A 27,375-nucleotide genomic window follows, 5' to 3' on the forward strand; every position below is an offset into this window, starting at 1 on the left:
GATATAGAATAATTTAAAGCAAACTTATGCTATGAATATAATGCATTTAGCATTCACGCCAATATCTCTTCTCGATTTTATAACTCAGCTTCGCTGAATACAAAACGATCATCGTTCAACGCTTTTTAGTGGTTCGTGTTGTTTATTCTATCTATACAGTTTTCTATATAAGTGTTAATCGACTCTTTGGTTTTGCCCAGTTTTCCCAGGTTCTCGTTGGCAGCTCGAGTGTTGAATTTTCCGTTATATATTTCGCTTAACTTATTGCTACCAAAGAAAAACTACAAATCTTAAGCAATCTTATCTAATAGAGATGTCATCTAGCTGTTTTATCAATTCAAGTATGTGGGCTGTAATTACATTTATTTCATTCCCTTCATTTATAATTGGTTTTGTCTATATACCTGATCTTCCAACATGTTATAGCACTTTACTGATACATACATTTAAACTATATATTTAAAGAATATAATAAATAGTTGTCAATGGTAACGTGAATTTAATTTCAATCTTCTCATAAAATCATGGATACGAGTGGAAAAATAATTAAAAGCCTGAAGAAAAGTATCCATTTTCAAAAACAATAGTTTCAAAGATTTTAGATCTTAACATTATGATTACAAAAAAGTATAAGATGTAAGCCAAAGTATTTCTGACGTGTTTTTTCTGATTTCAAAAATTGTTCTTATTAAAATAAAAGTTCTTAGGAATATATAAAATATAAATTAGATACAGAAGTTTTATTACAATAAAAGAGCACAGGACGAGCAAAGTAATTAATTATGACTGAGAGTAAGCGTCACTGAACATGTCAATCCATACTTAGAAAAAATGTCACAATTATGAATAGGACACGATTGGTAAAACTGCAAAAACGATATTTCGGATATAAAAAAAATCAGACATGTCGCTAGAAAATTGAGACACCTGCAGATCACATGCATATATATGCAGAGAAAATGGGAAATATAAACTCCGTATACAGGCACTGCTGGAATGGTGAAAATGAAAATGGAAAAATCACAATTGAAAAAAACCATATCAATTTAAATGATGACAGTGTTTATTTGAAAGGCTCAAGAAATAAGCTGAAAGGTTCATTCACTGTTGAGCGTTTCCATTTTGAACCGGATTTTTGTGACAAAAATGTCGGTTATTGATTTGGGGATGCTCGGCGGGCGGGTGGGCGTCAATCAAATGTTGTCCGTGCATTAACGCATGAACCGTTCAACCAAAGCTTTTAAAATTAATATGTTGTTACTGACAACTAAATGAAGGTCAAGTCCAATAATGGCGATTTTGACTTTTACCGTTCAGGAGTTGTGGTTCTTGAAAGATCGTAAAATGGCGTTTCTAGTCGTGTCCGTGCATTTACGCATGAACTGTTCTACCAAAGCTTCCCAAATTTTAATATGTTGTTACTGATGACTAAATGGAGGTCAAGTAAAATAATGACGATTTTGACTTTTACCGTTCAGGAGTTATGGTTCTTGAAATATTGAAAAATGGTGTTTCCAGTCGTGTTCGTGCATTATCTCATGAACCATTCAACCAAAGCTTTTTCAAATTTTAATATGTTGTTACTGATGACAAAATAGAGGTCAAGTTCAATAATGACGATTTTGACTTTCATCGTTCAGGAGTTATGGTTCTTGAAAGATCGTAAAATGGTGTTTCCATTCACGTTGTTGCATTTACTCACAAACCCTTCAATCTAAGCTTTACAAATTTTAATATGTTGATACTGATGACAAAATAAAGGTCAAATTTGATATTGACGATTTTCACTTTCACCAATCATCAGTAATGGTTCTTGTGATATTGCCAGGACACAAATAAATTCTAATAAATCCGGTTTGCTGTCGTTGTGACAGCCTCTTGTTATGTTTTATCGTTTATCGTATAGATATGAAGAACAACAAGAAGAATATATTTTATTTTCCATCCAATGGGCTCACATTAAAACATTATGTAAGACACAAAAATAAACAATTATCACATACACATACAATTAAAAAAAAAACGTTTTGTCGTTTATAAACTACAAAATTGATTTATATACATTAGTTAGTAAACATTTACAAGTCGTTTGACATTCCAAGAAGATTTTATAATGTTACCTGGCATATATATGACAGCAGAAAGCAACATTCTGAATTTCAAGTGACACGCGTTTTGACAAAGACACTCAACAGTGCGATGCAATTTTCAATTAATTTTTAAAATAACATAATATAAATATTCAACATCAAATATGTATATATATTAAAGAAATATCGTTTAACTTTCTAAATTCAATTAACAGACAGTTAAACAATTAAAACACAAATAGCAAATTAAGCTCAATATGTCTTCATTAGGTCCAAAAAGTTTTATCCAGAAATACTGAATGTTTTAATCGTTGCATTGCGTTTGAAAATACCGAAGAAAATTCATTATCTGCTGACACATCATTAACAAGAATGCGTCCATAGTACACGGATGCCCCATTCGCACTATCATTTTTTATGTTTAGTGAACTCTAACTGGGCATTAAAATTAGAAAGATCATATTATAGGGAACATATAATTGAGAATGGAAATGAGGAATGTTTCAAAGAGACAACAAAACGACCATAGATCAGACAAGAGCAGAAGGTCACCAAGGTCGTCAATTCAGTGAGAAATTCCCCGGAGGCGTCCTTCAGCTGGCCCATTAAAAAAAATATACACTAGTTCAGTGATAATGAACGCCATAATAAACTCAAAATTGTACACAAGAAACTAAAATTAACAATAATACAAGACAAACAAAGGCCAGAGGCGTCCGACTCGGGACAGGCGAAAGATTGCGACGGGTTTAATTGTGTATACTAAGGTTCAAGTTAATTGGGTTACAACTTGATTAAAAACTACCTTGACCAAACCTGTAACCTGACGTTTGCACTATTTGTGTTCAAAGGACCGTAAAATTGGGGTCAAATTCTTATTTGGCATTAAATTTAGAAAGATCATATCATAGGGGATATGTGTACTAACTTTCAAGTTCATCTTCATCAAAAACTACCTTGACCAAAATCTTTAACCTGAAGCGGGACGAACGGACGTAAGAACAAACGAATAAACGCATGAACGGACGAACGGACGGACGCACAAACCAAAAAAGATAATATCCCTGTACTATCGTAGGTGGGGCATGAAAATATCCAAGCTTTATGGATTTTTTTCTCTTCCAATATTGTTCTAAGATAAGACAGTATTATTTATTATTTTACAAATTGGATGAGGCTTAATTATTAAGGAGACAACCGTCTACAGGCATAAGGACAAAGACTTCAACATTACTAAATGATTTAAAATTAAGATTCGTATTAAGTTGTACGAACGTCACGAATTCAAAAAGTAATATACCAAAAAATGACGAGTTACAAGGTAATTTGTCAAAAATAAACATTATCTTATCAGTGTTTTTTTTCCAGAAAGTGGAAGTCCACAAGGAACTATCAATACATCATTATACTTGAGTTGATTATTACTGTGATCAGCTTTCATAAGATAATGAATATTAAAATGTGTTTTCAAACGAAGAGATGAAAAAATGAACAGAATCGATCTGGTGTCAATACATGTCGCTCGTACGTCTTGTTTCGAGATATCAGACGGCTGGTGCATAGATTCAACATTGCTAGTGTCGATACCTCAATTATCAAGTGTTGAGATCTAAAACTTAAGCTTCTGTCGAAACTCCAAAATCTAGTATTGAGAGTTCAAATTAACATGAACAAATTAAACTAAGGGAGAAAATAAAAATATATTACATACACTTACACATTAACGATATTTTTTATATAGGTCAAAATAACTCCCATGGACTCAAATAGCATATGCACTGGTTCAATTTTACTTTGAAATCTAGCAGTGAAATCTCTAATGTACATCTAGAACGAGTCACACAAATTTGAATCTTTTCTTCGTCATCAATCCAAGGATGCAATCTCAATTGAATTTTGAAAGTCGGTGTGTATAGAAGACAAACATTCCTACTCCTGCCGCACACACCTGACTTGTAAATATACCGATAACATGAGTTTATATCTAGTGTCTTACAGATACGAATATTTTCCTAAAAACAGGACACAGGACAACATCAATTAAGTTCTTGAACTGTAGTTTTGATTAAGTACTAGTCGCCATATAAATAACCTGAAAATAAATCCACAATCATCTTCGATCAATAATATTATTTCTAACTTTTAGTCCTTTAAAAACAATTGTTATATCTCAATGCTCTATGTTTTGATGATTGTTTAGAAGAGTGTGTATGTGTAATCCCTGTTGTGTTGGAAGCACCAATCATGTTGCACAAAGCAAATAAAAATCCGCATTTCATAAATTGTTGATAAATAGATATAGTATCCAGAAACATAATTTCAGTCATCTTATCAGAATTTTTTTTCTCTCAGCAGGAGAATAAAGCTGAAGTCATGTATTTGTGAGTAACTATGTTGACGTCACTGTGCAACAAGAACTATTTTTTACTATGTATATTTTTTCTATAAATTGTTAAACAGATCAGTGGCTTATACGCAGAGGTAAATATTACATTCTTATGTTGATGTCGCATTGATATTAATATATACCTTAACATTTGCCTATTATCCATTCGAATATGTACTCGACTGTAAAAGAACATCCACTGTGAAAAGTTGTCTCATTTGCAATCATACCACATCTTTTTTTTATATAAACAGCCAAAGTCCTCATAAACACTTGAATTCGTGTATGAATATGACAATATGCACATAATCTGGTAAATACAAGATGTAAACACAATCTACATGTACATCATTCAACAAGTTCATAATCATTAATACTTACCTTGTGCTTGTTAACGTCTGAACCTAGAAATCGGTGCTCTCCTTACACTTGGCACTGTTAAAATATTATGGAATTAAAAGCACTATTACGTGGTTAAATAAAACTTTAAAAGTTCATTAGCTATTTAAACATTTACATAATAATATTGTAGTCTTTTGAGGTTCTATAGGGCGTTCCTAATTGTAAATCCAGACAAGCGCTTCGGACACATAAAATTTAAAACATGTCATTGTGGTTTTCATTTTTTTTTATCTGTAACAGATTTAGTTTATATTTGAATTTAATTTGTTGTTTCGTCATAATCAGGACTTTGGTTTTCAGGTTTGAATTGGTTTGCTTTTTAATATCGGTCATTGCTAGTTGTTGAGAGTCGTACGGTAACCTCTTAAAACTGATTGCACCCACGTAATTGATATGGTCCCTTGTGGATATTTATGACTTATTGGTTATCATGATGCTTTAACAATTAATCCATCTACTGTAGATTCATTTATTTTCGTGGGTACCAATTTTCGTGGATTATGGAAAACTTGCAAGTTCGTGGATATTTAATTTCGTGGTTTTGCTGAAGTCTAGATACAAGCCTATAGAAAATTTGTTATTCGTTGAACATTTAATTTCGTGGTTCACCAGTACCCACGAAAGCCACGAAAATTGGTATCCCACGAATAATAATGAATCCACAGTATTTCTATTAGAGAAATAGCATGGTATTGTTAATCTGTGCACTATCCCCATTACTTGGTTTGAAAAGAACTGCTTATAGATCGAGTCAAATCATGCAAACGATTTTAGCATGCAAATATTAAGATTATCTTGACAACCTTTATTAAAGAGCACAGTCAAATAAAACTCTATAAGAACAAGAATGTGTCCCCAGTACACGAATGCCCCACTCGCACTATCCTTTTCTATGTTCAGTGGACCGTGAAATTGGGGGTAAAAACTTTACTATTGGCATTACAATTAAAAAGATCATATCAAAGGGAACATGTGTACAAAGTTTGAAGTCGATTGGACTTCAACTTCATCAAAAACTACCTTGACCAAAAACTTTAACCAGAAGCGGGACAGACGGACAAACGGACGGACGGACGAACGAACGGATGGACGCACAGACCAGAAAATATAATGCCCCTCTACTATCGTAGGTGGGGCATATACAGTGTTCTCTATACTATTAGAGTAAATGAATAAGCCAATTGTAGTGTGGACAATAAAGACAAAAACTCATAGGGTGTAAAAGTATCGTGTAACAGTTATACTGGAAGATACATGTTTAACTATCTCCAGGTTTGTTTAATCAAAAGTGGACATTCATGCATGTTTAACATGTTTAACTCCACCACATTCGATAAATTGATATCTCGATATCATGCCATAAGTTTGTAATCTAATGTTTGATATTAATAACGGTCACATTCTACAATTTACTACTTACTATGGTATTTGGCACTATTTGCCATTCTATCGGATATTTGACTAATGGCATATTTTTATTTCCCTCTTTGGTGTTATGGGAAATGTATTTGTTCAAATGTCTAATCTTCTGGGTTTTTTTTTTATGAAAAGTGTACTATTTTTATACGCCATACAATGTGTTATGTACTTTTAAAAAATTCCAATGCAACATTGCCACAAGTGAACGAATTGTTGTCATAAACGATCATTATGATCTTAACATCATTAAAAAGTCTGACCAAAAACATAATCAGTCAGTTCAGTCTTTCAGTCCAATTTTATATATAAATCAACTGCGGTAAATTTACTATTAGTAATGTAGGGACAATTTGCCTGCAGTCAGTTCACTATTTTTCAGTAGCTTTTCAAATAATTCATTATGGTGTTGATATGTACGTGTTAATGTACTGTTAAAAAGGACATTGAACAAATCAACTGCATCTTGATTGTCTGAAATTTAAAAAAAAAAAAAAAAAAAATGACTGAAAGATTGAAAATGACTTACTTATTCAGACTTTTAGGATCTGTTTATTCATATTAAAGTTTGCTTACCAGATTTAATCAACCATTCTCTACATAAGGAATTGCCAAGTCAGAAGTTTGGCAATTGTAATTCATACGATTGGTGTGTTTGAGGTTTTGATGTTGTCATTTGTTTAGAAACTTTACCTTTGAATTTTCCCCGGAGTATTTTTAGTGATTTTACTTTTTACTAGTGTGCACAAGATCGTGTCTTCCAGACTTTTTATGAAGTGGCTCCGTGATATTTTTTCGACGTATAATAGTTTCCTACAAAAAATACTATTATACATTTTTGAAGGTGTTTGTTTGTTTCTTGACTTCGGTAAAATATAGCATTTAGGCGGTATTGTCATTATGTAAGATGTGTGTAAAACTTATATAAATGCATCACATAATAAAATGTTTTTATTTTTCTGTACTGATTTTTGTAATTAATTTGCAACTCACCATTAAGAACAGAAGCTTTGGTTGTTGTGATATCTAGATAATCTTCAGTTGTCACTCCACTAATTAGGGCCCCGTCTGAAAGAATATACCAGAAAGTAGTACATCATTTACAACTAAATAGTTACTACGCATGGGTGAAGCATTCAAAACAAATAGAGTTGTTTTGGTGTGTAACAAATGGAAAAATTGATTTACTGGACACTCCTTTTATCACTGAAAATACCTTTTTGATACAAAATTGATTCAAACACTTTTTGAATTAAAATTTTGAATAATAAATAAAGATTTAAAGTTTAAAAACCAGAGTTGGTTTTGCCTGTATCTCTGAACTACCTTTTTGGGTTTTTTGGGTTTTTTTGTTGTTGTTTTTGTTTTGTTTTTGTTTTTTTTTGGGTTTGTTTTTTTTGGGTTTGGGTTGGGTTTGTTTTTTTTTTTTGGGGGGGGGGGGGTTACTTTGTACTTGTCCAAAGCTCTGGAAACCATTTCTCAGTCTTGTACAATGTATTTCATCAAAGGTATGTTGATTATTTTATATAAGTACAAAACACGGTACGGTATAACTTTGGCATGCGATGACTGTAAAGTTATTGGAACTTACTAAGAAATAAGACTTGTGATTTCTAAAAAAATTGGAATTTAACATGTGAAGCAACAGGGCAGTCATTTAGTGATCTTCCTTGTACAATGCCGATTCCATATTTTTTGTAACAATTCATAACCTCATCAAAAATCTCGTGGACAAAACATAGTTGTCAACCGTTTTTGTTATTTTTTTTATAAATCTATATATTATTTTTAAGTCGACATATCTTTTCAAAACAATGAGAGAAAATCTATCTTTGTCAATCTTATATCTTTCGAGAATGATACATGATATATGTTTCTATGCCTAAGTCATGAGATACATGGCCTTTAAGTCGGTCATGGTATGTCAAAAAATATTAACAAAAACAAAAATTCAAGAAATTCAAATAGGTAAAAAAAAACAGGATTACCTTCTATTTGTGCTATCTCTTCTGATTTTGATCCGAAAATTTCTAAGTAAAAATCTGAAAAGATAAAATTGTGTTAATGTTATGTTATTATAACATCTGTATTTATATACAAACATGACAGCGAAGTTCGTGTGATCCACTTATCGAATGCACTTGGGAGTAATAAAGTACAAAACTTTTCGTGAAGAATCGCAATATTTGTTTTATTAAGACTATTACAATAACCGCTTGCTGTATATGGTGGTTGTATGCCATTCAGATCTCGTGTCAACCGCAACAATAATATGAAAATGATTCATTATACATTCTGGTCAAGATATCTACAAGATCATCAGAGGGTGTTATAATTATAAAAAAGAAGATGTGGTATGATTGCAAATGAGACAACAAAATAACACAGACATTAACAACGTCACATATTCCTTCAAAACTTTATGGGTAGATATCAAATTAAATTACCCGCATCAATGATTCACAAAACAGAACTACAGTTTAAGTGTTGTCAGCATTAGGACACAACATATAAATTTTAATCTGATAATATTCTGCCTTACCTAAAAGAAATAGACCAGCTCCAATGATCAGGAGCACAATTATAATAGCTAGAATAAGTATAGGCCGTCCGGAACTTCGTTTTTCTTTTTTCTGTTCTTCATCGTTTATTTTATCTATGGCGTCTACTGCTACAGCGATGTCATTTTCTGTAATAGTAACAAGAATTATATAATAATGTCAATTATCGCTATTTTAAGAAATTTTCCATTTATCATGCTAACTGGTGATTATAGATAATTGTGGATCATCTCAACAAAATTGTTTTTTACTTGAGCCGTGACGGCGAAGGTGAGAAAAGTAATCGAGTTGAGATGACCAATGATAATCTGTTTATCGCTATTTTACTTAATATGACGACGTTCATATCACTCTTCTCCGCTGAAAAAGGAAATTATTGTACATCAAGATCAAGGGAAAATTTCGTAAAATAGCGATAATTTCCTTTCTCAACGGATTCTGAACAATTATTGCTGGAAACTAAGGGGCACGTGTTGTTGTCAATGAAATTGACATGAAATTGACAACGTCGTCATACTAGTAGGTAAAATAGCGATTAACAGATAAGAAGGACGATATTCATTAAAAAAAAAAGATATTTAGAAATTTTTTAAGCTCAAACATGTAAATCTTGTCTGTTTTCTTTTTTTTCCATCAACAAATATTTTGAATCGACATTATCACTAAGGACCAAAATTCATCATAAGACTTTTAGAAATCAAAATAACTGAAGGATTAATCAAAAGGAATAAACGAAATTATTACCATGCACAATATTTGCCGCCTAAATAATGTATTTTTTCATTGAATGTTTAAGAGGGTATCGCCATTAAAGCTCATCGACTTAACAAAAGTAATAAAACGAGAAATAGCAAATTACAATAATAAGAAAATGTGGAAAGATTGCAAACGAGACAAATATCCACCAAATTTCAAATGAAGAGGATGTTAACTTATATATAGGCAACCGTGCACCCTTAAACAATGAAGAAAACCCCAAACCGTTTAGTTGAAAACCAACTTATAAAAGTTCAAATTGATGGATTTACATGTACGATTATTTCATTTTAAAAGTCTGCTTGGCTTACTCTCGTTTTCTGATAAATTGTTTTCTCCGTTTTGCTTTTCCTCTATACTGTTGTTCCTGTTCTTTTTACTCTTCTTGCTTCTCTGTTTCATTTTGTTCTTTCTAGTTTGACTCTACAATTGAATATTTTATACAATTGTTAGTTTAGTTTAAACATATTTTATTTACTGAAAGTAAAATGGATGAGACAAAAGTAAGCCATATTTATGAAGTCCGCTCCGAACGACAATAATTTACAATACAATATTAATATGAGCATGCAATATCAAAATAAACAATATTTTACGAGTCTATCAATTGAGAAAAAAAAATTGAAACAGAAATAGATGTAAACATTGAAAACGATGACGATGATGATAATGATGACGTGGATGTATCGTAAATACATTTTCTACAAAACAAGAAATCTCTCAGACCTTTTGATAAATTCGAATACGTGTTTGAATATATTCACGTTTTGTTCATAACAATTTTTAGTATCCAGATGGGTTAATGCTATATAAAACCATACTAGTGTACCAAAAAAGTATCAATAAAACAAATAAACAAATAAATAAATGAATACATAAATATTAAGAACAAGTAAACGACATTACTCAGAAAAATTATTTATCTATTACTATGGCAATGAAGGAGGAACTGTTATTCATCTTCAACTACATTACTTTACAACAATGTCGTGGATAATATTTCTTTTTACATATTCCCCTATTTCTATGTTGTTACGGTAACCAACACGACATTTTATAAGTAAAACCAATCCGTATGACCATGAACTACACTATAAACTTAAAGCTGCTTTCGTTAATAGAAAAAACTCATCATAGATACCAGGACTAAATTTAGTATATACGACAGACGAGCGTTTCGTCTACAATAGACTCATCAGTGACGCTCGAATCCAAAAAAGTTAAAAAGACCAAATAAAGTACGAAGTTGAAGAGCATTGAGAACCAAAATTCCTAAAAGTGTTGCCAAATACAGCTAAGGTAATCTATGCCTGAGGTAGACTAATTTAGACTGTTACAAATGTTAAAACTCGTGACGGTCACGTCTGCATTAATTAGCATTTGACGCAAAAAATCGTGCAATATGATCGGCATGACATGGTTTATGTAGTATTCTCACGGAGTTCACGGACCAACATTTTCCTGATGTATCGGTTGAGGTTAACAAAATTATCAAATAAGAGCTTGAAACTTACAACCATGTTGCTTCGTCACTCTGATTTAACTACACACTCAAAACTAGCGCTACAAATTAAAAACATGGTTAAAGCAAGTCTTAACTCATTAATTGTATGATTCTTTAAAAAAAAAAACGACCAAACATTTGCTTAATGATACTCTTATACATTTGAATAAAAGTGTTAACTTACTCTAAATGACTATGGGTTTCGTTTACTTTAACGATTTAGTAAAGCATTAATACAACCCTAAATTATCAAGTACCCGATCCTCGACACTACTTAGATCCAATATTTTAAATTTTAAGCATGCACTCGTGACTCGGGCCCTTCACCTTTGAAGTTTATTTAGCCTTTTAGCTGTTTTGATCCTTGAGTCACTGTACTATCGTCTTTTGTACAGTGAAATCTGTTTAAACCGAACCTCTTCGGGACTTAAGATTTTGTTCGGTTTTGGCCGATGTTCGGTTTCATCACTCGATTCAGGTTCACAACGCATACAATTCGATGTGACGGTGCTTAAGGACATTTGCAGGATTTATTCAGGATTCGGTTTAGCCAGGTTTTACTGTATTATATTCCAATCACACGTCTATTTAGTAGACAACTGCAAGCTACAGTACAGACTTCAAAGATGAACAATTATAAACAATAAAGCAATGAACTAAGAGACTCCGATATCCATTATATGAACTAAGAGATTCCGGGATCCATTATTTGAACTGAGAGATTCCGTTATATAAAAGAAAACCAATTACCGCAGTAATTTGATTTTTTAATGTTATCTTTATCAGGGTGATGACCGAACAATCATGGTCTTTTTCCAAATCACAATAATTTATATGATAATCATGGAAACAGCGTAAAACAAATGATCTACTTCTTCAAGGATCAATTTTGTCAATACATAATGTAAAAGATGAAAAACATGAAAAACATGAAATTATATATGAATTGTATGTATTGTATGAAGTGTTTGTCAGCTGCTCATATTTTTACCATGAATAAGAGAAGATGTAGGACGTAATCAAATGAGACAGCAATTTAAACCAAACAAAAACATATAGGGGTTGAAATACAGTCGGCAACAACAATAAGTAATTGTCTGTAAAATCTGTCACCCTGTTAATGAGGGCCTAGGTGTATATTTATAAGTACAGAATTTAGATTTATATGCAAAAGAAATAGAATAAAGGCCAAACAGATATAGAATGGAGAATAAGTAGGTGCTAAAAAATAATTGGTAAAAAGTTAAAAAAAAATGAAGGTGAATCAAAAGAATAGATAATAATGGTAGTACATTTATAAATCATATAAAGAATACAGTATAATTGACAAAATGAATTAGACTAAAGAAAAAATAGTATAGATTTTTTTAAAATAAAGAAATGTTGTACCTCAATCAAGACCTTCCTTTGTATTCACCATGTATCTGTTCGAATACCAGAAAAAACAATACATGCCGTAGGTGTGGGTTGGATGGGATTTACAGAAAAGAGAATACGAGATCACTTTTAAATCTCATTTTTGATAAGAGTACGTTGAGCTGGATAAAGATTTTATATGTGTATAACAAGACGACAGTTTTGGCGTCCCATACATATATTTATTAAAGTTATGTACACCGGTATGTAAACATTTATTTACCACGTGTATTTGTTTATAAAATTACACGTGTTTGAAAGTATATAATAGGTTAAATGTTTTTCATTGGTTTTTCATTGGTCGAGTTAGAACTAACCATAATATTTGAATAAGGTCATTTCAAATATTTCGTGCTATACTTTTGGCGGTTTTGTATATTAAAGATATTGTCATTCGAGGTTCGCTTTTGGTGCAGTAAAGTTAATTCCCATCCTCCCACCCGACTTAATGTATTTTATTTGTGTTATTTTTTTAATAATGTGAATAATAATGTGTGTAAGAACAGAATCGGCCACTTGTAATGACGGCATTCCCATGGAAACAAAAATCACTTGACGGCATTCTCATGGGAACACCAGACACTTGATGGAATTCTCCTGGGAACACCAGTCACTTACCAGTCACTTGACGGCATTATCATAGGAACGCCAGTCACCTGACGGAATTATCATGGCATTACCAGTCACTTGACGGCATTTTTATGGGAATACCCTGCTCGTTACGCACAGTATTGGTGCTACGTTTGTAACGTCAGAAAACGTTCATCGACGGAACGTTGAGAAAGCGTTGTCAACGTTTGCATCTAAATCTTTTTTTTTCTTTTGTGTCTACTGTGATTCAATAAAAATTGCAGTTTACAAATTATAGATTTTGGATGTACGTGTTATTGTTTAAGTATATTAATTGTTGAAGGTTTGAAGCTTAATAAATATTCGAATGATTGAAAGGATAATTTCCATAATGACAATTGACAAAAAAGAAACATCATTTATAAATACATTTTATTCGTGGTCTAAGCACCGCAGAATTCGGCTATGCAGAGACTCGTTTAAATTGATAAGACCATTATCATCAATATCAACCTCTGAAAAAATATATATAACTGAAAGTGCGGGAACGATTGCCGGAATTCGTTTTAATAACTTCAATTTGAATGGGTTTTTATCAATAATGTTAAGGTAGTAACCATGTATAACTTTATTTCCCTGATGATACGAGGCACCAAATTTGTCGGTAGCTGTTTTTCTTAAAATTATTGGGTTTTTTGCTTGCTCTTTAATTATAATATGGACAATCAGTGTCATCAGCCTTCTCAAGAGTCAGCCTTAACTGCAAAAATTGTTCCATTTGAAACAGTCACAAATGTTAGTCTCGTCATCAACCCCTTCGTCGTTATCGGAATCGGCATCAGAGTCGTTATGTTCCGATTTTTTCACCATTTTTATTTTATTATATGGTCCAAATTGTGCATCGTTCATACAGGTGCTATAATTTCCAACGATACAACATTGACAAAAATAACAAGATAATTTTCTTACAAAAATCTCTCCGTCATCGAATGATCGAACTTGGGGAATTTTTCGGTTTTCTTTAACGAGAAGAAAGTTCCTATCCCGATCTCGATGAACGGAGACTACATATCAAAAAATTCGTCGATAACATTTAGAAGAGTCTGCCGTGGTGGACAAATTACTCTGCGCGTAATCAAATAGTTCGCTTGAACTTTGTATCACATGTGTAGCACAAATAACTGCTAGATCAGCTAGTTTCATTATAAAGTCTTTGTTTAATTGAGCTCTTTGTTTCACTTAGTGCTTTAGTCTTTGATAATTTTTTTTTTTTTTGTAATTTTTTTTTATGTAGCATCCCGCTTTTTGTTCTCTTCTTATTTTTCTTTCAGTGGTGGTTATTTATTTTTTTTGGCCTACAAGAACGTAGTTTATGCATAAAAAATTAAAATGACAAAATAAACGTTACGTTGAAAATCACGGAAAAACGTTACAAGATTGCACGGTAACAAATCAGACTAGACATTTCGATTTTCTTATTATATTTTTGTCTTTCATTATTTATTCAAAATTCTTTTTATTTCAGAAAGACTTTTAAAAACACATTACGAAAACAATACATAAATTAAATGATAAGATACACAATTGATTTATATTTACGTTCGAATGTACAACATCTTTACAAAAACGTATATACTTTGTGCATTTAGCACACGGTAACAAAATGGACTAGACAAGCAAAAAGTTTAAATTCGATTAGAAAATTCCACTTCCAAACCATATGTTTGTACTTTTTGTAAACGGTATTAAAAGCACATTAAGAATATCTGGGTTTTTTTCGATTATATATTATTGCATTCTATAAAATTTCTTACCGTAGAATCCATTGTAATTTACCCCCCCCCCCCCCCCCCCCCCTATTGCATATGTCTTGTTACATCATCTTTTGAACATTTCAATGCATCTTCTAACTCGCATATTTGAAAAAAATGCCCAAAACGTCGGAAGACGTAATAGCGAATTGTGTTAAAATTTTGCATAGCATTTTCCGCTAATTTGCGTGCAAAAATAAGATTTTCTGATTCAAATTACTAAAAAAAAAACTCGATTTCCATGTTACAAGTTACGCTCATATTTTTTGACGTTTTTTTTCCTTAATGGTTATTTGATTTAATTTTATGTTATACTTTTATTATTTCAAAGATATAACTATAAAACTATAGTCTTTTAGACATTACATATCATACCAGTTTTCATTTATTCTAAAAAGACATGCTCAAATTAGGAAGAAAAAACGCGGAACTAGTAAGGTTCACCAATACTGTGCGTACCGTCCAGGCACTTGACGGAATTTTCATGGAAACACCTGGCACTTCAAGCTACAATCTATATTTCTTAACTCATATTTTGACCATTTATTGAATTTTTCAACATGTCATGTAAAGAATATCAAATTTAATAAAAAAAAAAAAATAAGCATATATTCTTCTTTTTGTGGTTTAAAAATTCTTTAAACAAGTTAGATGCTGAACAAGTATAATATACAGATATAAACAATACTAAATTTTCACAATATTTTTTCAAAATGATCACAAAGCCAATTTCTTTAAAGAAAAGTGCACAAAAAAAAAATACCCATAACACTTTGATTTTGTCCATTTCATGAAATGAAGTTATATAATAAAGTCAAATACGAACTTATAACCCCATCAAAGTACCATACTTTAACATACATGTTAAGAAAATCAACCAAAAACTGACAAAAAAGACTCATTTTTGCGATGTTATATCCTTTTCCAATGTTAATTTCCGTAGGAAATTAAAAAGGAGAATTTGAGTTTTCCTCAAGTTCTATTTTATGGGACTTTTCTGTGAATATTTAGGGCTTTAAGTTAACGCTCTATATAAGAATTAAAACATTTTCTGTTGCAATTAGTCTGAGGTTAGAACTTAGTTTGACCGGACTACTGACGGCATTTTCATAGGAACATCCATCACTTGACGGAATAATCATGGGAACATAGGTTATTTTCTTGGTGTCTATATGAGCAAAACATTTTGCAATATTAATAAAAGAAATAAAAAAAATTACTCAGTCGTATTCCTTTATTAAAATGGTGTCAATTTTTGGTATACTCGATTAAAAGCAAAGCTATGTTAAGACTGATTATTATATAAATAACCGCCCTTGTTCAAGTATAGCACGTGCTGATCAATAACAAGATCTAACAAGGTTATAATATGCTTAGATTGGTTTTCACAACCTCACACTGTAATAGTATTGTAGAAATAAAATGCAATTATTGTGTCTAGCTTGGGAGATTGGCTCTATCTTATATAATAAAGAGAATAGAATTATTAGAGTCAACATGAACGTTATATAGCAAGGGTGTGATTTGTCAGATAGTATATATTCACGACACATTGCGCTGTAATAGTATTCTAGAAATAAAGGGCAATTATTTTGGTGTATCGTTGCAGATTAGGCTTTACGGTTTGCCTTTACCTTGAATATATAACAAAGAGAATCGATTTATTAGAGTTAACATGAAAGTTAATGAGGGTGTAATGTTCAGATCGTATATTAACGACATATTGGATATCATCATTAATAATGACAATCTTTTCTGTTATATGTACGCTTGAGATTAGCCGATTAATGAACCCGTTAGCCATGAATTATTATGATCCATATGTCTGAACCGCCTCGTTGGTCTCGTGTAGCGTGTTTGTTTCGAGTGAGAGAGGTCGTGCGCTGCTTTTCCGTTTATCACGTGTTATTCATATTTTAAAAGAGCAAAGACTGGTCAGCTCGGATTCAGAATAATGTGTCCGTGAAGGGTAACATATCTGCCTGTGGACTGCTGTCCTGTTTACTAGCACCGCTTAAAATCCAACTCAGCGTGTCGGTCTAGAATATGGTATACTAGTATTCATTTTACATTAACATTAAATTCTGGTCCTGAAGATGTATAAAATTGAGAATGGAAATGGGGAATGTGTCAAAGAGACGACAACCCGACCATAGAAAAACAACAGCAGAAGGTCACCAACAGGTCTTCAATGTAGCGAGAAATTCCCGCACCCGAAGGCGTCCTTCAGCTGTCCCCTAAACAAATATATACTAGTTCAGTGATAATGAACGCCATACTAATTTCCAAATTATATATTTTTTGGCTGTTAGACATTAAGCAGCCATCTAATAACATCCCAATAATCTACAGGTGTATTTCCATCATATTTGAAATGTCTGCGAAAGTCCCGTGTCTATCGAAAACAAAACGGAGTTTGGAGGAGGGTTGGTATCCCGTTAACATGTTTAACCCCGCAACATTATTTATGTATGTGCCTGTCCCAAGTCAGAAGCCTGTAATTCAATGGCTGTCGTTTGTTTGTGTGTAACATATTTGTTTTTCGTTATTTTTTTATATAAATACATGTAAGGCCGTTAGCTTTCTTGTTTGAATTATTTTACATTGTCACTTCGAGGCCTTTAATAGCTGACTATGCGGTATGGGCTTTGTTCATTGTTGAAGGCCGTACGGTGTGGAGAGTCGTCTCATTGGCAATCATACCACATCTTCTTTTTTATATGGAGGCATCGGCGCTAGTTTGAAAATTAGTGTACATACATGTAGTGTTAAAGTAACACCAATCATGATTTCCTTTAATATAGACTATAAAAATTTGTATATTCATTCCAACTTGGAATTTTATTACTAGTAAATATTGAACTAGTCTCTGCCATAATTTTGTGTTTCTGATATTTATATAGACAAAACCATCCTTGAATATTCTAAAATAATAATTATTGTGTTTCTTTTCAATTTTCCAAAATATATGTCACGAACACCTCTGGCTAGAAATGCAACGTTTGGTGAGGTCGTCCAAGTACTATAGAAGTCCGTTCGTGGACAAGTCATTACAATTAATTAAATATTGACCTCGCTGATGTACATCCATGATTTGTCACAAGTTTACTATTATTGTCGCAAAGTACAGAAATGTATGTCATAATTATACTATTATAGTTGTCGTGAAGTAAGTTAAAATGATTCGATGGTTGTTGCGAAGTTGTATGTATAAAAAAAGATGTGGTATGGTTATCAATGAGACAACTCTTCACTAGAGACCATATGACACAGAAATTAACAACTGTAGGTAACCGTACGACCTTAAACAATGAGCAGAGCCCAAACCGTATAGTCAGCTTAGATTAAAGATAAAACTGAATATTTGCGATACAGAAAAAAATAATTATTCAATAAAATAGCTATACATTTAATCATGATTTTCGAATTATCGTGAATGTTAATTTTATCACAATTGCAAGTTAAGTAACAACATGTGAATTTTGGAAGTTGAAGGCAATGAAAAGCAAAACAAAAAAAAAACAGAAAAAGTTTACATGAACAGAACTATCAAAAATTCTGATAACAATACTCTAGCGAAACAGAAATCTGAATAATCACTTGGTTTTTATTTTTTCATTTTTTTAATACAAATCCATTTCCAAAAATTTCTGGGGCGGCATACAAAATCTGGAAGCGGGTCCAGAATTTTTCCAACGTAGGTTCCACTGACTGTCTAAGAGGGGCCCGCCCCAGTCATTCTTCAGTGATTAACTAAAAAATCAATCTTTTTTTTCAACAAAAGGGGGCCCTAAATCCGTTTCTAAACCACTATGTTCTAAATACTCCTATTCTGAAAATCGCGAGCGCATATATCGCTTTCCCCAAATTAAGTCTTACCTTTCGTATTTTTCTAACTTCTACTGCTGTATCTGTAGATTCCGGATCTTCCAACTTTTCCGGATCTTCCGATTTTTCCGGATCTTCCGACTTCTCTAATCCATTCAATGCTGAATCATTTTCTTCATGTGTTTTTTCGTCAGTTTTATTTTCATTTTCCAAAAGTTCACATTCGTTAGATGGCGAGACTTTTTCGGCATCTGCATCGGGTACAGTTTCGGCATTGACAGTTTCGTCCGTAGAAGGTGCATTTTCTGGACTAATAGTTTCATCCTCATCAGGGATTTTTTCCAAACTACCTGTTTCTTCTTTAACGTTCGCCATGTCATGTACAAAACTTGATAAGAAATCAAGGCTGTTTCTCTCCCACCCTGACTCTCTTTAGAAATATATAGATATAATTGTGGCTGTAAAATTTTACATATGGTATATATTGTCTACTATCTCTGATTAAAATCGATCGATTTTACCTGTCTTTTATTATGTTTTGATACCGGTATATCATGTTTCCTTTGAGAGTGTGGTTTGTAATTTAAGGTATATAAAGATTATTATTTCGCGAAAAAGCGCGTTCTCATTTTCTGCTAAATTATAGACACGACTGTAGACTTATATGTCTATATGATATCTTAATAATTATATTACTTACAATAGAATATATATGAACAATAGGAGATACGGGTGACGTAAATGAAACAGCAACTCAAAATCAAAAAGAACGCAAAGACATCAGTAGGGGAAAACATGAGAGGTAGATATTTTAGTTCAATCAATTTAGAGGAATAATTTAAGTTCCAAAAACGAAAATGTCTGATTTTCTTTATTTTTTTGTGTGTCAAAAAGTCTAATTTACTACTTTGTTCGGGAAGATAAAACAAACACACACACACACACACACACACACACACACAGATAGACAGAGAGGGTCTTGATTGGGTTACATCATAGAAAGAAACATTAAAAAGTGCAGAATAAATGTCATAGCGGTAGAAAGGGAGACAAATAAAGAACAGAGAATAACGATAATGAGGTGCTAATACATAAAGAAATAGTTCGAATGATTGGGTGCTAAAACCTAAAGAATAGCTAACAATGGGGTTCTAAAATATAAAGAATGGAAAAATAATGGGGTTCTAAAACCTAAAGAATAGAAAAATAATGGGGTTCTAAAACCTAAAGAAAAGCTAACAATGGGGTTCTAAAACCTAAAGAATAGAAAAATAATGGGGTTCTAAAACCTAAAGAATAGCTAACAATGGGGTTCTAAAACCTAAAGAAAAGCTAACAATGGGGTTCTAAAACCTAAAGAAAAGCTAACAATGGGGTTCTAAAACCTAAAGAATAGAAAAATAATGGGGTTCTAAAACCTAAAGAATAGAAAAATAATGGGGTTCTAAAACCTAAAGAAAAGCTAACAATGGGGTTCTAAAACCTAAAGAATAGAAAAATAATGGGGTTCTAAAACCTAAAGAATAGAAAAATAATGGGGTTCTAAAACCTAAAGAAAAGCTAACAATGGGGTTCTAAAACCTAAAGAAAAGCTAACAATGGGGTTCTAAAACCTAAAGAATAGCTAACAATGGGGTTCTAAAACCTAAAGAATAGCTAACAATGGGGTTCTAAAACATAAATAATAGCTAACAATGGGGTTCTAAAATATAAAGTTTAGCTAACAATGGGGTTCTAAAACATAAAGAATAGCTAACAATGGGGTTTTAAAACATAAAGAATAGCTAACAATGGGGTTCTAAAACCTAAAGAATAGCTAACAATGGGGTTCTAAAACCTAAAGAATAGCTAACAATGGGGTTCTAAAATATAAAGAATAGCTAACAATGGGGTTCTAAAACCTAAAGAATAGCTAACAATGGGGTTCTAAAACCTAAAGAATAGCTAACAATGGGGTTCTAAAACATAAAGAAAAGCTAACAATGGGGTTCTAAAACCTAAAGAATAGAAAAATAATGGGGTTCTAAAACCTAAAGAATAGAAAAATAATGGGGTTCTAGAACCTAAAGAAAAGCTAACAATGGGGTTCTAAAACCTAAAGAACAGCTAACAATGGGGTTCTAAAACCTAAAGAATAGCTAACAATGGGGTTCTAAAACCTAAAGAATAGCTAACAATGGGGTTCTAAAATATAAAGAATAGAAATTATGGGGTTCTAAAACATAAAGAATAGCTAACAATGGGGTTCTAAAATATAAAGAATAGCTAACAATGGGGTTCTAAAACATAAAGAAAAGCTAACAATGGGGTTCTAAAACATAAAGAATAGCTAACAATGGGGTTCTAAAACCTAAAGAATAGCTAACAATGGGGTTCTAAAACCTAAAGAATAGCTAACAATGGGGTTCTAAAATATAACGAATAGCTAACAATGGCGTTCTAAAACCTAGAGAATAGCTAACAATTGGGTTCTAAAATATAAAGAATAGAAATTATGGGGTTCTAAAACATAAAGAATAGCTAACAATGGCGTTCTAAAACCTAAAGAATAGCTAACAATGGGGTTCTAAAATATAAAGAATATCTAACAATGGCGTTCTAAAACCTAGAGAATAGCTAACAATTGGGTTCTAAAATATAAAGAATAGAAATTATGGGGTTCTAAAACATAAAGAATAGCTAACAATGGGGTTCTAAAATATAAAGAATAGCTAACAATGGCGTTCTAAAACCTAAAGAATAGCTAACAATGGGGTTCTAAAATATAAAGAATAGCTAACAATGGCATTCTAAAACCTAGAGAATAGCTTACAATTGGGTTCTAAAATATAAAGAATAGAAATTATGGGGTTCTAAAACATAAAGAATAGCTAACAATGGCGTTCTAAAATATAAAGAATAGCTAACAATGGCGTTCTAAAACCTAGAGAATAGCTAACAATTGGGTTCTAAAATATAAAGAATAGAAATTATGGGGTTCTAAAATATAAAGAATAGGTAACAATGGCGTGCTGAAACCTAAAGAATTATAATTTTAAAAAATGGGGTTCTAAAACACAAAGAACAGAGAATAATTGGCAGATACGGTTTACAAAAGATACAGAAAAAATATCTAATTAAAAGTATAATTAAGAAATGAAGAATACCCCTACCCCGGCAAAAAAAATTCTAGACCCTAATGAAAATCTTAACATTTGTTTAAAACAGTTTGACACCGTCACAGTTATATCATCAAAATCACCCTTGTTCAACGGCTGAATCCACCAAACTGAATATTCTAATTAATAATTTATGTGTTTTTTTTGTTTTGTTTTTTGTCAAATTCACAATTCAAAATATCAGTCTGTAAAATCCATTTTTTTTTAATTTCATAAAAATTCCTGAAATAATTTGTGTGTTTGATTTTTATCAATCAAAAGTATACAAGTCAACATGCATAAGACACATATAACAAATATAGCTCGACAGAATAAAAATAAGTTTGTTCCTGAAGATCTGTTGTCTTATGTGTCGTTATAATACTACCTCATTTATGTATATTCCACATCCCCTTCTGTTCAAATAACATCAGCAATACACTTGGTATCTTCTTAAATGTATTTTCCTAAACATGACTCTTTCCATTTTAATCTGAAAAATGGCACATTCTAATAATGGATCAGTCTAGGAAAATGGAAGGATGTAGCATGGTTACTACTTAAACGGAATGAGCACAAAACTTACAGACAGTGAAAACAATTAGAGCTCTTTCAAATTGATGGTTAAGGACTATAAAGAACAACTTAGTCCTGGTTTAAGAACTATCGAAAAAAAATACCTTTTTATAAAAGTAAGTAGTTCATTCCTTTTGATACATCTTTTTTGTAACAATGAAGCAAATGTATGCATATTGTGCATTACTTAAATAATAACTGAAATGTGTGAATAATTATGAAATGAGAAATATTTGCATATTTTCGTGTGTTTATTAATATCTGCACTGCCAGCTGACTCTTGATTAGACTTATGTTTATATACAATAAACAGCAGTTCGGCAATTATTGTATACAGTTTTCATCGATCCATACTATCGTTTGCTTACTATTTCGTTGCAAATTTTTCTTGCATATTCAGGGCGAGAACAAATGAACAACAATCGTCCAGGTATAGCTAGCAAATGAAAATATGGACTACGCAGATAAAGACGTAAAATGTTAACCGCCACTAGAAAAGATATTATGCTGAAGAAAGACCACAATTTTGCCCTGCAGAAAGTAACTCAACTGGACAACCCAAATATTTATTCCTTGACCAAAAATTAAGCGTAAACTGTTGCTATACACAATATATCGGTTTAACGGTCCTATATATTCTAATCGAACATACTGCAAAGCCTAAACGGACGACTGTCTTGTCAGGGGAAATTGCTGAATTTGAGAAGCCTAAAACCTTTCTCTGTGATACTCAAAGTATAAAATTTACAGTCGAAAAACTAAGTGCATTTTTATGAGATGGTTTCTGCGACTGAGTAAACGATGGTCATACTCATAATGTTTATATATATAACCGCAAGACCAAATGATCATTACATAGCTCTGAGGGTAGTCTTATCTATATTAAGTTGAAAATGAAAAATAAATATGAAGATTTAATTCAAACTAAATTTCAAAACATTGATGATAAAAGTATTTTTTTTCTTTATAAAAAACTTAAAAAAGATTACAAACTAGAATCTTGTTATCTAAATACGACTAATTTTCAGATAAGGAGATTAATCACTAAATTTAGAATAAGTGATCACTCCCTCTTGATTGAAAAGGGGAGATATTTTAAAATCCCAAGAGAGGAACGAATTTGCCATAAAAGTAAAATACTAGAGGATGAGAAACATTTTTTACTCTATTGTGAGTATAATAAAACTCTAAGAAATGAATTTTTTCATCACATATGTACTGAAAATAATAACTTCAATAATTTAAATGATTTTAAAAAGAAGAAAAAAATCAATATTTACTAAATCCATCATCGCCTTTAAAAACAACTAAGTTAGGATCCTTCTTGAAAAAGTCATTAGCACTGAGGGCAGGGGACTCTTAACAACTTGCTTGTTGTTAAAAAAATTTGATGCTGTTGTTATTGTGTATGTTTAATATGTATGTTTATTGTGTTTATTGTGTTAATATATGTTGGTCACAAACTGTAAAGTGTATATGACAATAAAATATTTGACTTATAATAATATCATTTATTTGATATCATTGAGATCTGAATCAATTAATGCCTCGTTCACACGTACCTTTAATTCGAATTGAATTCGAATCGAATGCGAATCGAATTCGCTAATCGCGTTCACACACTCTTCTTTATTAATTCGAATTGATTCGAATTGGCTAATTCGGATTAACTAATTCGTATTAGAAATACGTTTTTGTTTAACGTCGTTAGGACAGTAAAGCGAATTTGACGCGCATTCCAATTCGAATTAGACAAAGTAAAAAAAAACCAGTGATATCAATGTGTCTATCATTCTGGTTTATTTATCTTTCATTTTTGTATGATTGCCTCTTTACATTATGTCACCTTGTTTTTGACTACATTCTTCTTTGTCTTTTTTTCACAGCATTACTAGTATTTGTTTTATTTTTTTCGGAATTCTCATCTCCTCTTTAATTCTTTGTTGTTATTGTCTTCATTTCTGAAACTTATCATTATTGTATAAAATAATGCAAGAACAAGGGCTCAGAAACAAGAAGCACAAAACAAACACCAGCTCCTAAACAAAGAAGTGAAAAAATGTTGTAGGAAAGACAAGAGAGAATTTGTAAATGATCTAGCAACTGAGGCAGAATTTGCTGCATACATGTATAAGGGCGACATCAAAACCTTGTATAATATTACCAAAACCCTTAGTAGACGAAAAACAGCTAAGTCTAAACCAGTAAAGGATAAAGATGGAAAAGTCCTTACCAATCTTAATGAACAGATGGAAAGATGGAATGAATATTTTGTCAATGTCCTGAATAGACCAGAACCAGACCAACCAGTAATAGTAGAGCCAGCTGGGGTAGATTTGAACATCAAAATAGATAACATCAAGAAATATGAAGTGAAAAAGGCCATCAAATCACTCAAAAATGGAAAATCTGCAGGCATAGATGAAATACCACCTGAAGTTTTCAAATCTGGAGGCAATGACATAATAGAATACATGTACAAACTCCTGAATAAGATCTGGCAGGAAGAAAAGATACCAACAGAATGGTTAAAGGGTTTGTTAGTGAAGCTGCCAAAGAAAGGTGATTTAGGGCTATGTGAGAATTGGAGAGGTATAACACTTCTATCAGTAGCTAGTAAGATACTGTGCAGAATTATACTCAGCAGAATTAAAATGCAATTGATCAGGTACTGAGAGACGAACAAGCAGAAGCTGCACTGACCAAATATCAACACTACGTACCATCATTGAACAATCGGTAGAATGGCAATCATCCCTTTACATCAACTTTGTCGATTTTGAAAGGGCATTCGATAGTGTCAACAGAGAAGGGCTGTGGCAACTGCTAAGGCATTATGGCATACCAACAAAAATTGTTAATATGAGCAAGGCATTGTATGAGGCTTTCACGGTACAGGTGATACATGAATCATCATTCACCAATCCTTTCCATGTAAATACTGGTGTGAAACAAGGCTGCCTACTCTCCCCTACACTATTCTTGATAGCTATAGACTGGGTAACAAAGCAAGCACTAGACACTACACCAAGAGGTATACAGTGGAACTTCGCACGAAGGCTGGAAGACCTAGATTTTGCAGATGATCTGGCTCTGTTATCTCACCGTTTGAAAGACATGAGAGACAAAAACACTGAACTCCATGAAACAGGAAAAAACTTGGGCTAAAAATCAACACCAAGAAGACAAAAATTATGAAAGTAAAGACCAGAAAAGGAGGAACAGTGTCAATTGAAGGGGAAGATATTGAAGAAGTAGATCAGTTTACTTATTTAGGAAGCATCATGGATAGAACTGGTGGGACAGATGCAGACATCAGGACAAGGATAAGTAAAGCTCGACAAGCATTTGCTATGCTGAAGCCAGTTTGGAAATCAACAGCATTTACAGAAAACACCAAAATTCGAATTTTTAACACTAATGTTAAATCAGTCCTTTTTATGGTGCAGAGACCTGGAGACTTACAGCAGGTGTACAACATCAAATCCAGGTTTTTATCAACAAATGCCTGCGCCAAATTTGTAAATTTTGGTGGCCAGAAACCATTAGTAACAAATGCTTATGGGAAAGAACCAACCAACTTGGCAATGGATTGGGCATACTTTGAGGAAACCTGTAGGTACCACCAATAGACAGGCATTAGAATGGAATCCCCAAGGACATCGGAGACCGGGAAGACCATTTCACAGCTGGAGAAGATCAAGGCACAAAGAATTGGAAGAAATTGGATATACCTGGACAGAAGCAAAAAGGATAGCCCAAAATAGAGTAAGATGGAAAGCGACTGTAGCAGCCCTATGTTCCACAAGGAGCGAAGAGGATTAAGTCAAGTAAGTCATAAAATATAGTTCTCTAATTACGTTTTTTTTTTAAGTTTGAGAGCTTTTCGTGATTTTTTTCTGTGTGACAGCGAATACCGTCAAAAGGATAGACTATGTATGCTTCTTCTAAAAGTGTTTAAATTGTCGCTTGTGTAGTAGAAACTCCTTAATTAAAAAAAATTATGATAAAATAAAATTGAGAATGGAAATGGGGAATGTATCAAAGAGACAACAACCCGACCATAGAAAGAACAACAGCAGAAGGTCACCAACAGGTCTTCAATGTAACGAGACATTCCCGCACCCGGAGGCGTCCTTCAGCTGGCCCCTAAACCGTGAAATATATACTAGTTCAGTGATAATGAACGATATACTAATTTCCAAAATGTTCACAAGAAACTAAAATTAAAATAATACAAGACTAACAAAGACCAGAGGCGCCTGACATGGGACAGGCGCAAAAATGCGGCGGGGTTAAACATGTTTATGAGATCTCAACCCTCCCCCTATACCTCTAGCCAATGTAGAAAAGTAAACGCATAACAATACGTACATTTGAAATTCCATTCAAGAGAAGTCCGAGTCTGATGTCGAATTAGACAAAAGAAAAAAACAAAAGAAAATAAACAAAATGACAATTATACATAAATAACAGTATGGCCTTTGTTTGAATTTGAATTTCAATATCAAAATTAAATATGTACAGACTGATTCTTATATTTCCTGACCTTCAGTATAATATTTTTAGCGATAGATATATAGTTATTAAGAATACAATAATATGTAACTATTTTCAGATGTAAGTATTGTGCCAGAAGTGTCCAATGTGATAGGGCCAAAATAAATTAATAGTGTGTTTCCGGTTTCCCGACCCTACCTCCGTTTCTGACGCCGACCCTAAACATTTTATTGACAAAAATAAAAAAAATTGTAAAAATCCGGATTTTTCGGTCTGACCGGATCCGACCATTTGTTTAGAAAACTATAGATCTTCAAAACGTTTGATAGCAATGACTAATATAAACAAGTCAAGCGTTTCAAAAACCTAGATTTTAAATAAACACGCATGGCTGCAGCTATTTATTAGCTGTCAAATATGCA

At 32.4% G+C, this 27,375-nt stretch overlaps 1 protein-coding gene across 1 annotated transcript; it reads right to left on the reverse strand.

Moving 5' to 3' along the window:
- Positions 1–1,958: 1,958 nt before the first annotated feature.
- LOC134691159 (uncharacterized protein DDB_G0286299-like) lies at positions 1,959–19,372 on the reverse strand. The gene is made up of 7 exons (XM_063551453.1): positions 18,792–19,372; positions 9,923–10,034; positions 8,837–8,983; positions 8,283–8,336; positions 7,288–7,362; positions 4,858–4,911; positions 1,959–4,182 (listed from the first exon to the last, which is right to left on the reverse strand). The coding sequence occupies exons 1-6, from the start codon at positions 19,113–19,115 to the stop codon at positions 4,868–4,870; spliced, it is 756 nt and encodes a 251-aa protein (XP_063407523.1). The 5' UTR covers positions 19,116–19,372; the 3' UTR covers positions 1,959–4,182; positions 4,858–4,867.
- Positions 19,373–27,375: the final 8,003 nt, after the last annotated feature.

The sequence above is a fragment of the Mytilus trossulus genome, chromosome 11 (genome assembly GCF_036588685.1).
Source record: "Mytilus trossulus isolate FHL-02 chromosome 11, PNRI_Mtr1.1.1.hap1, whole genome shotgun sequence".
Classification (NCBI taxonomy): Eukaryota; Metazoa; Mollusca; class Bivalvia; order Mytilida; family Mytilidae; genus Mytilus; species Mytilus trossulus.

Coding starts and splice junctions, on each gene's coding strand:
- LOC134691159 (XM_063551453.1), bottom strand. CDS start 19,115: ATGGCGAACGTTAAAGAAGAAACAGGTAGTTTGGAAAAAATCCCTGAT. Junction 8,337..8,836: donor AGCTGGTCTATTTCTTTTAG/GTAAGGCAGAAT, acceptor TTATCTTTTCAG/ATTTTTACTTAGAAATTTTC. Junction 7,363..8,282: donor AGAGATAGCACAAATAGAAG/GTAATCCTGTTT, acceptor ATATTCTTTCAG/ACGGGGCCCTAATTAGTGGA.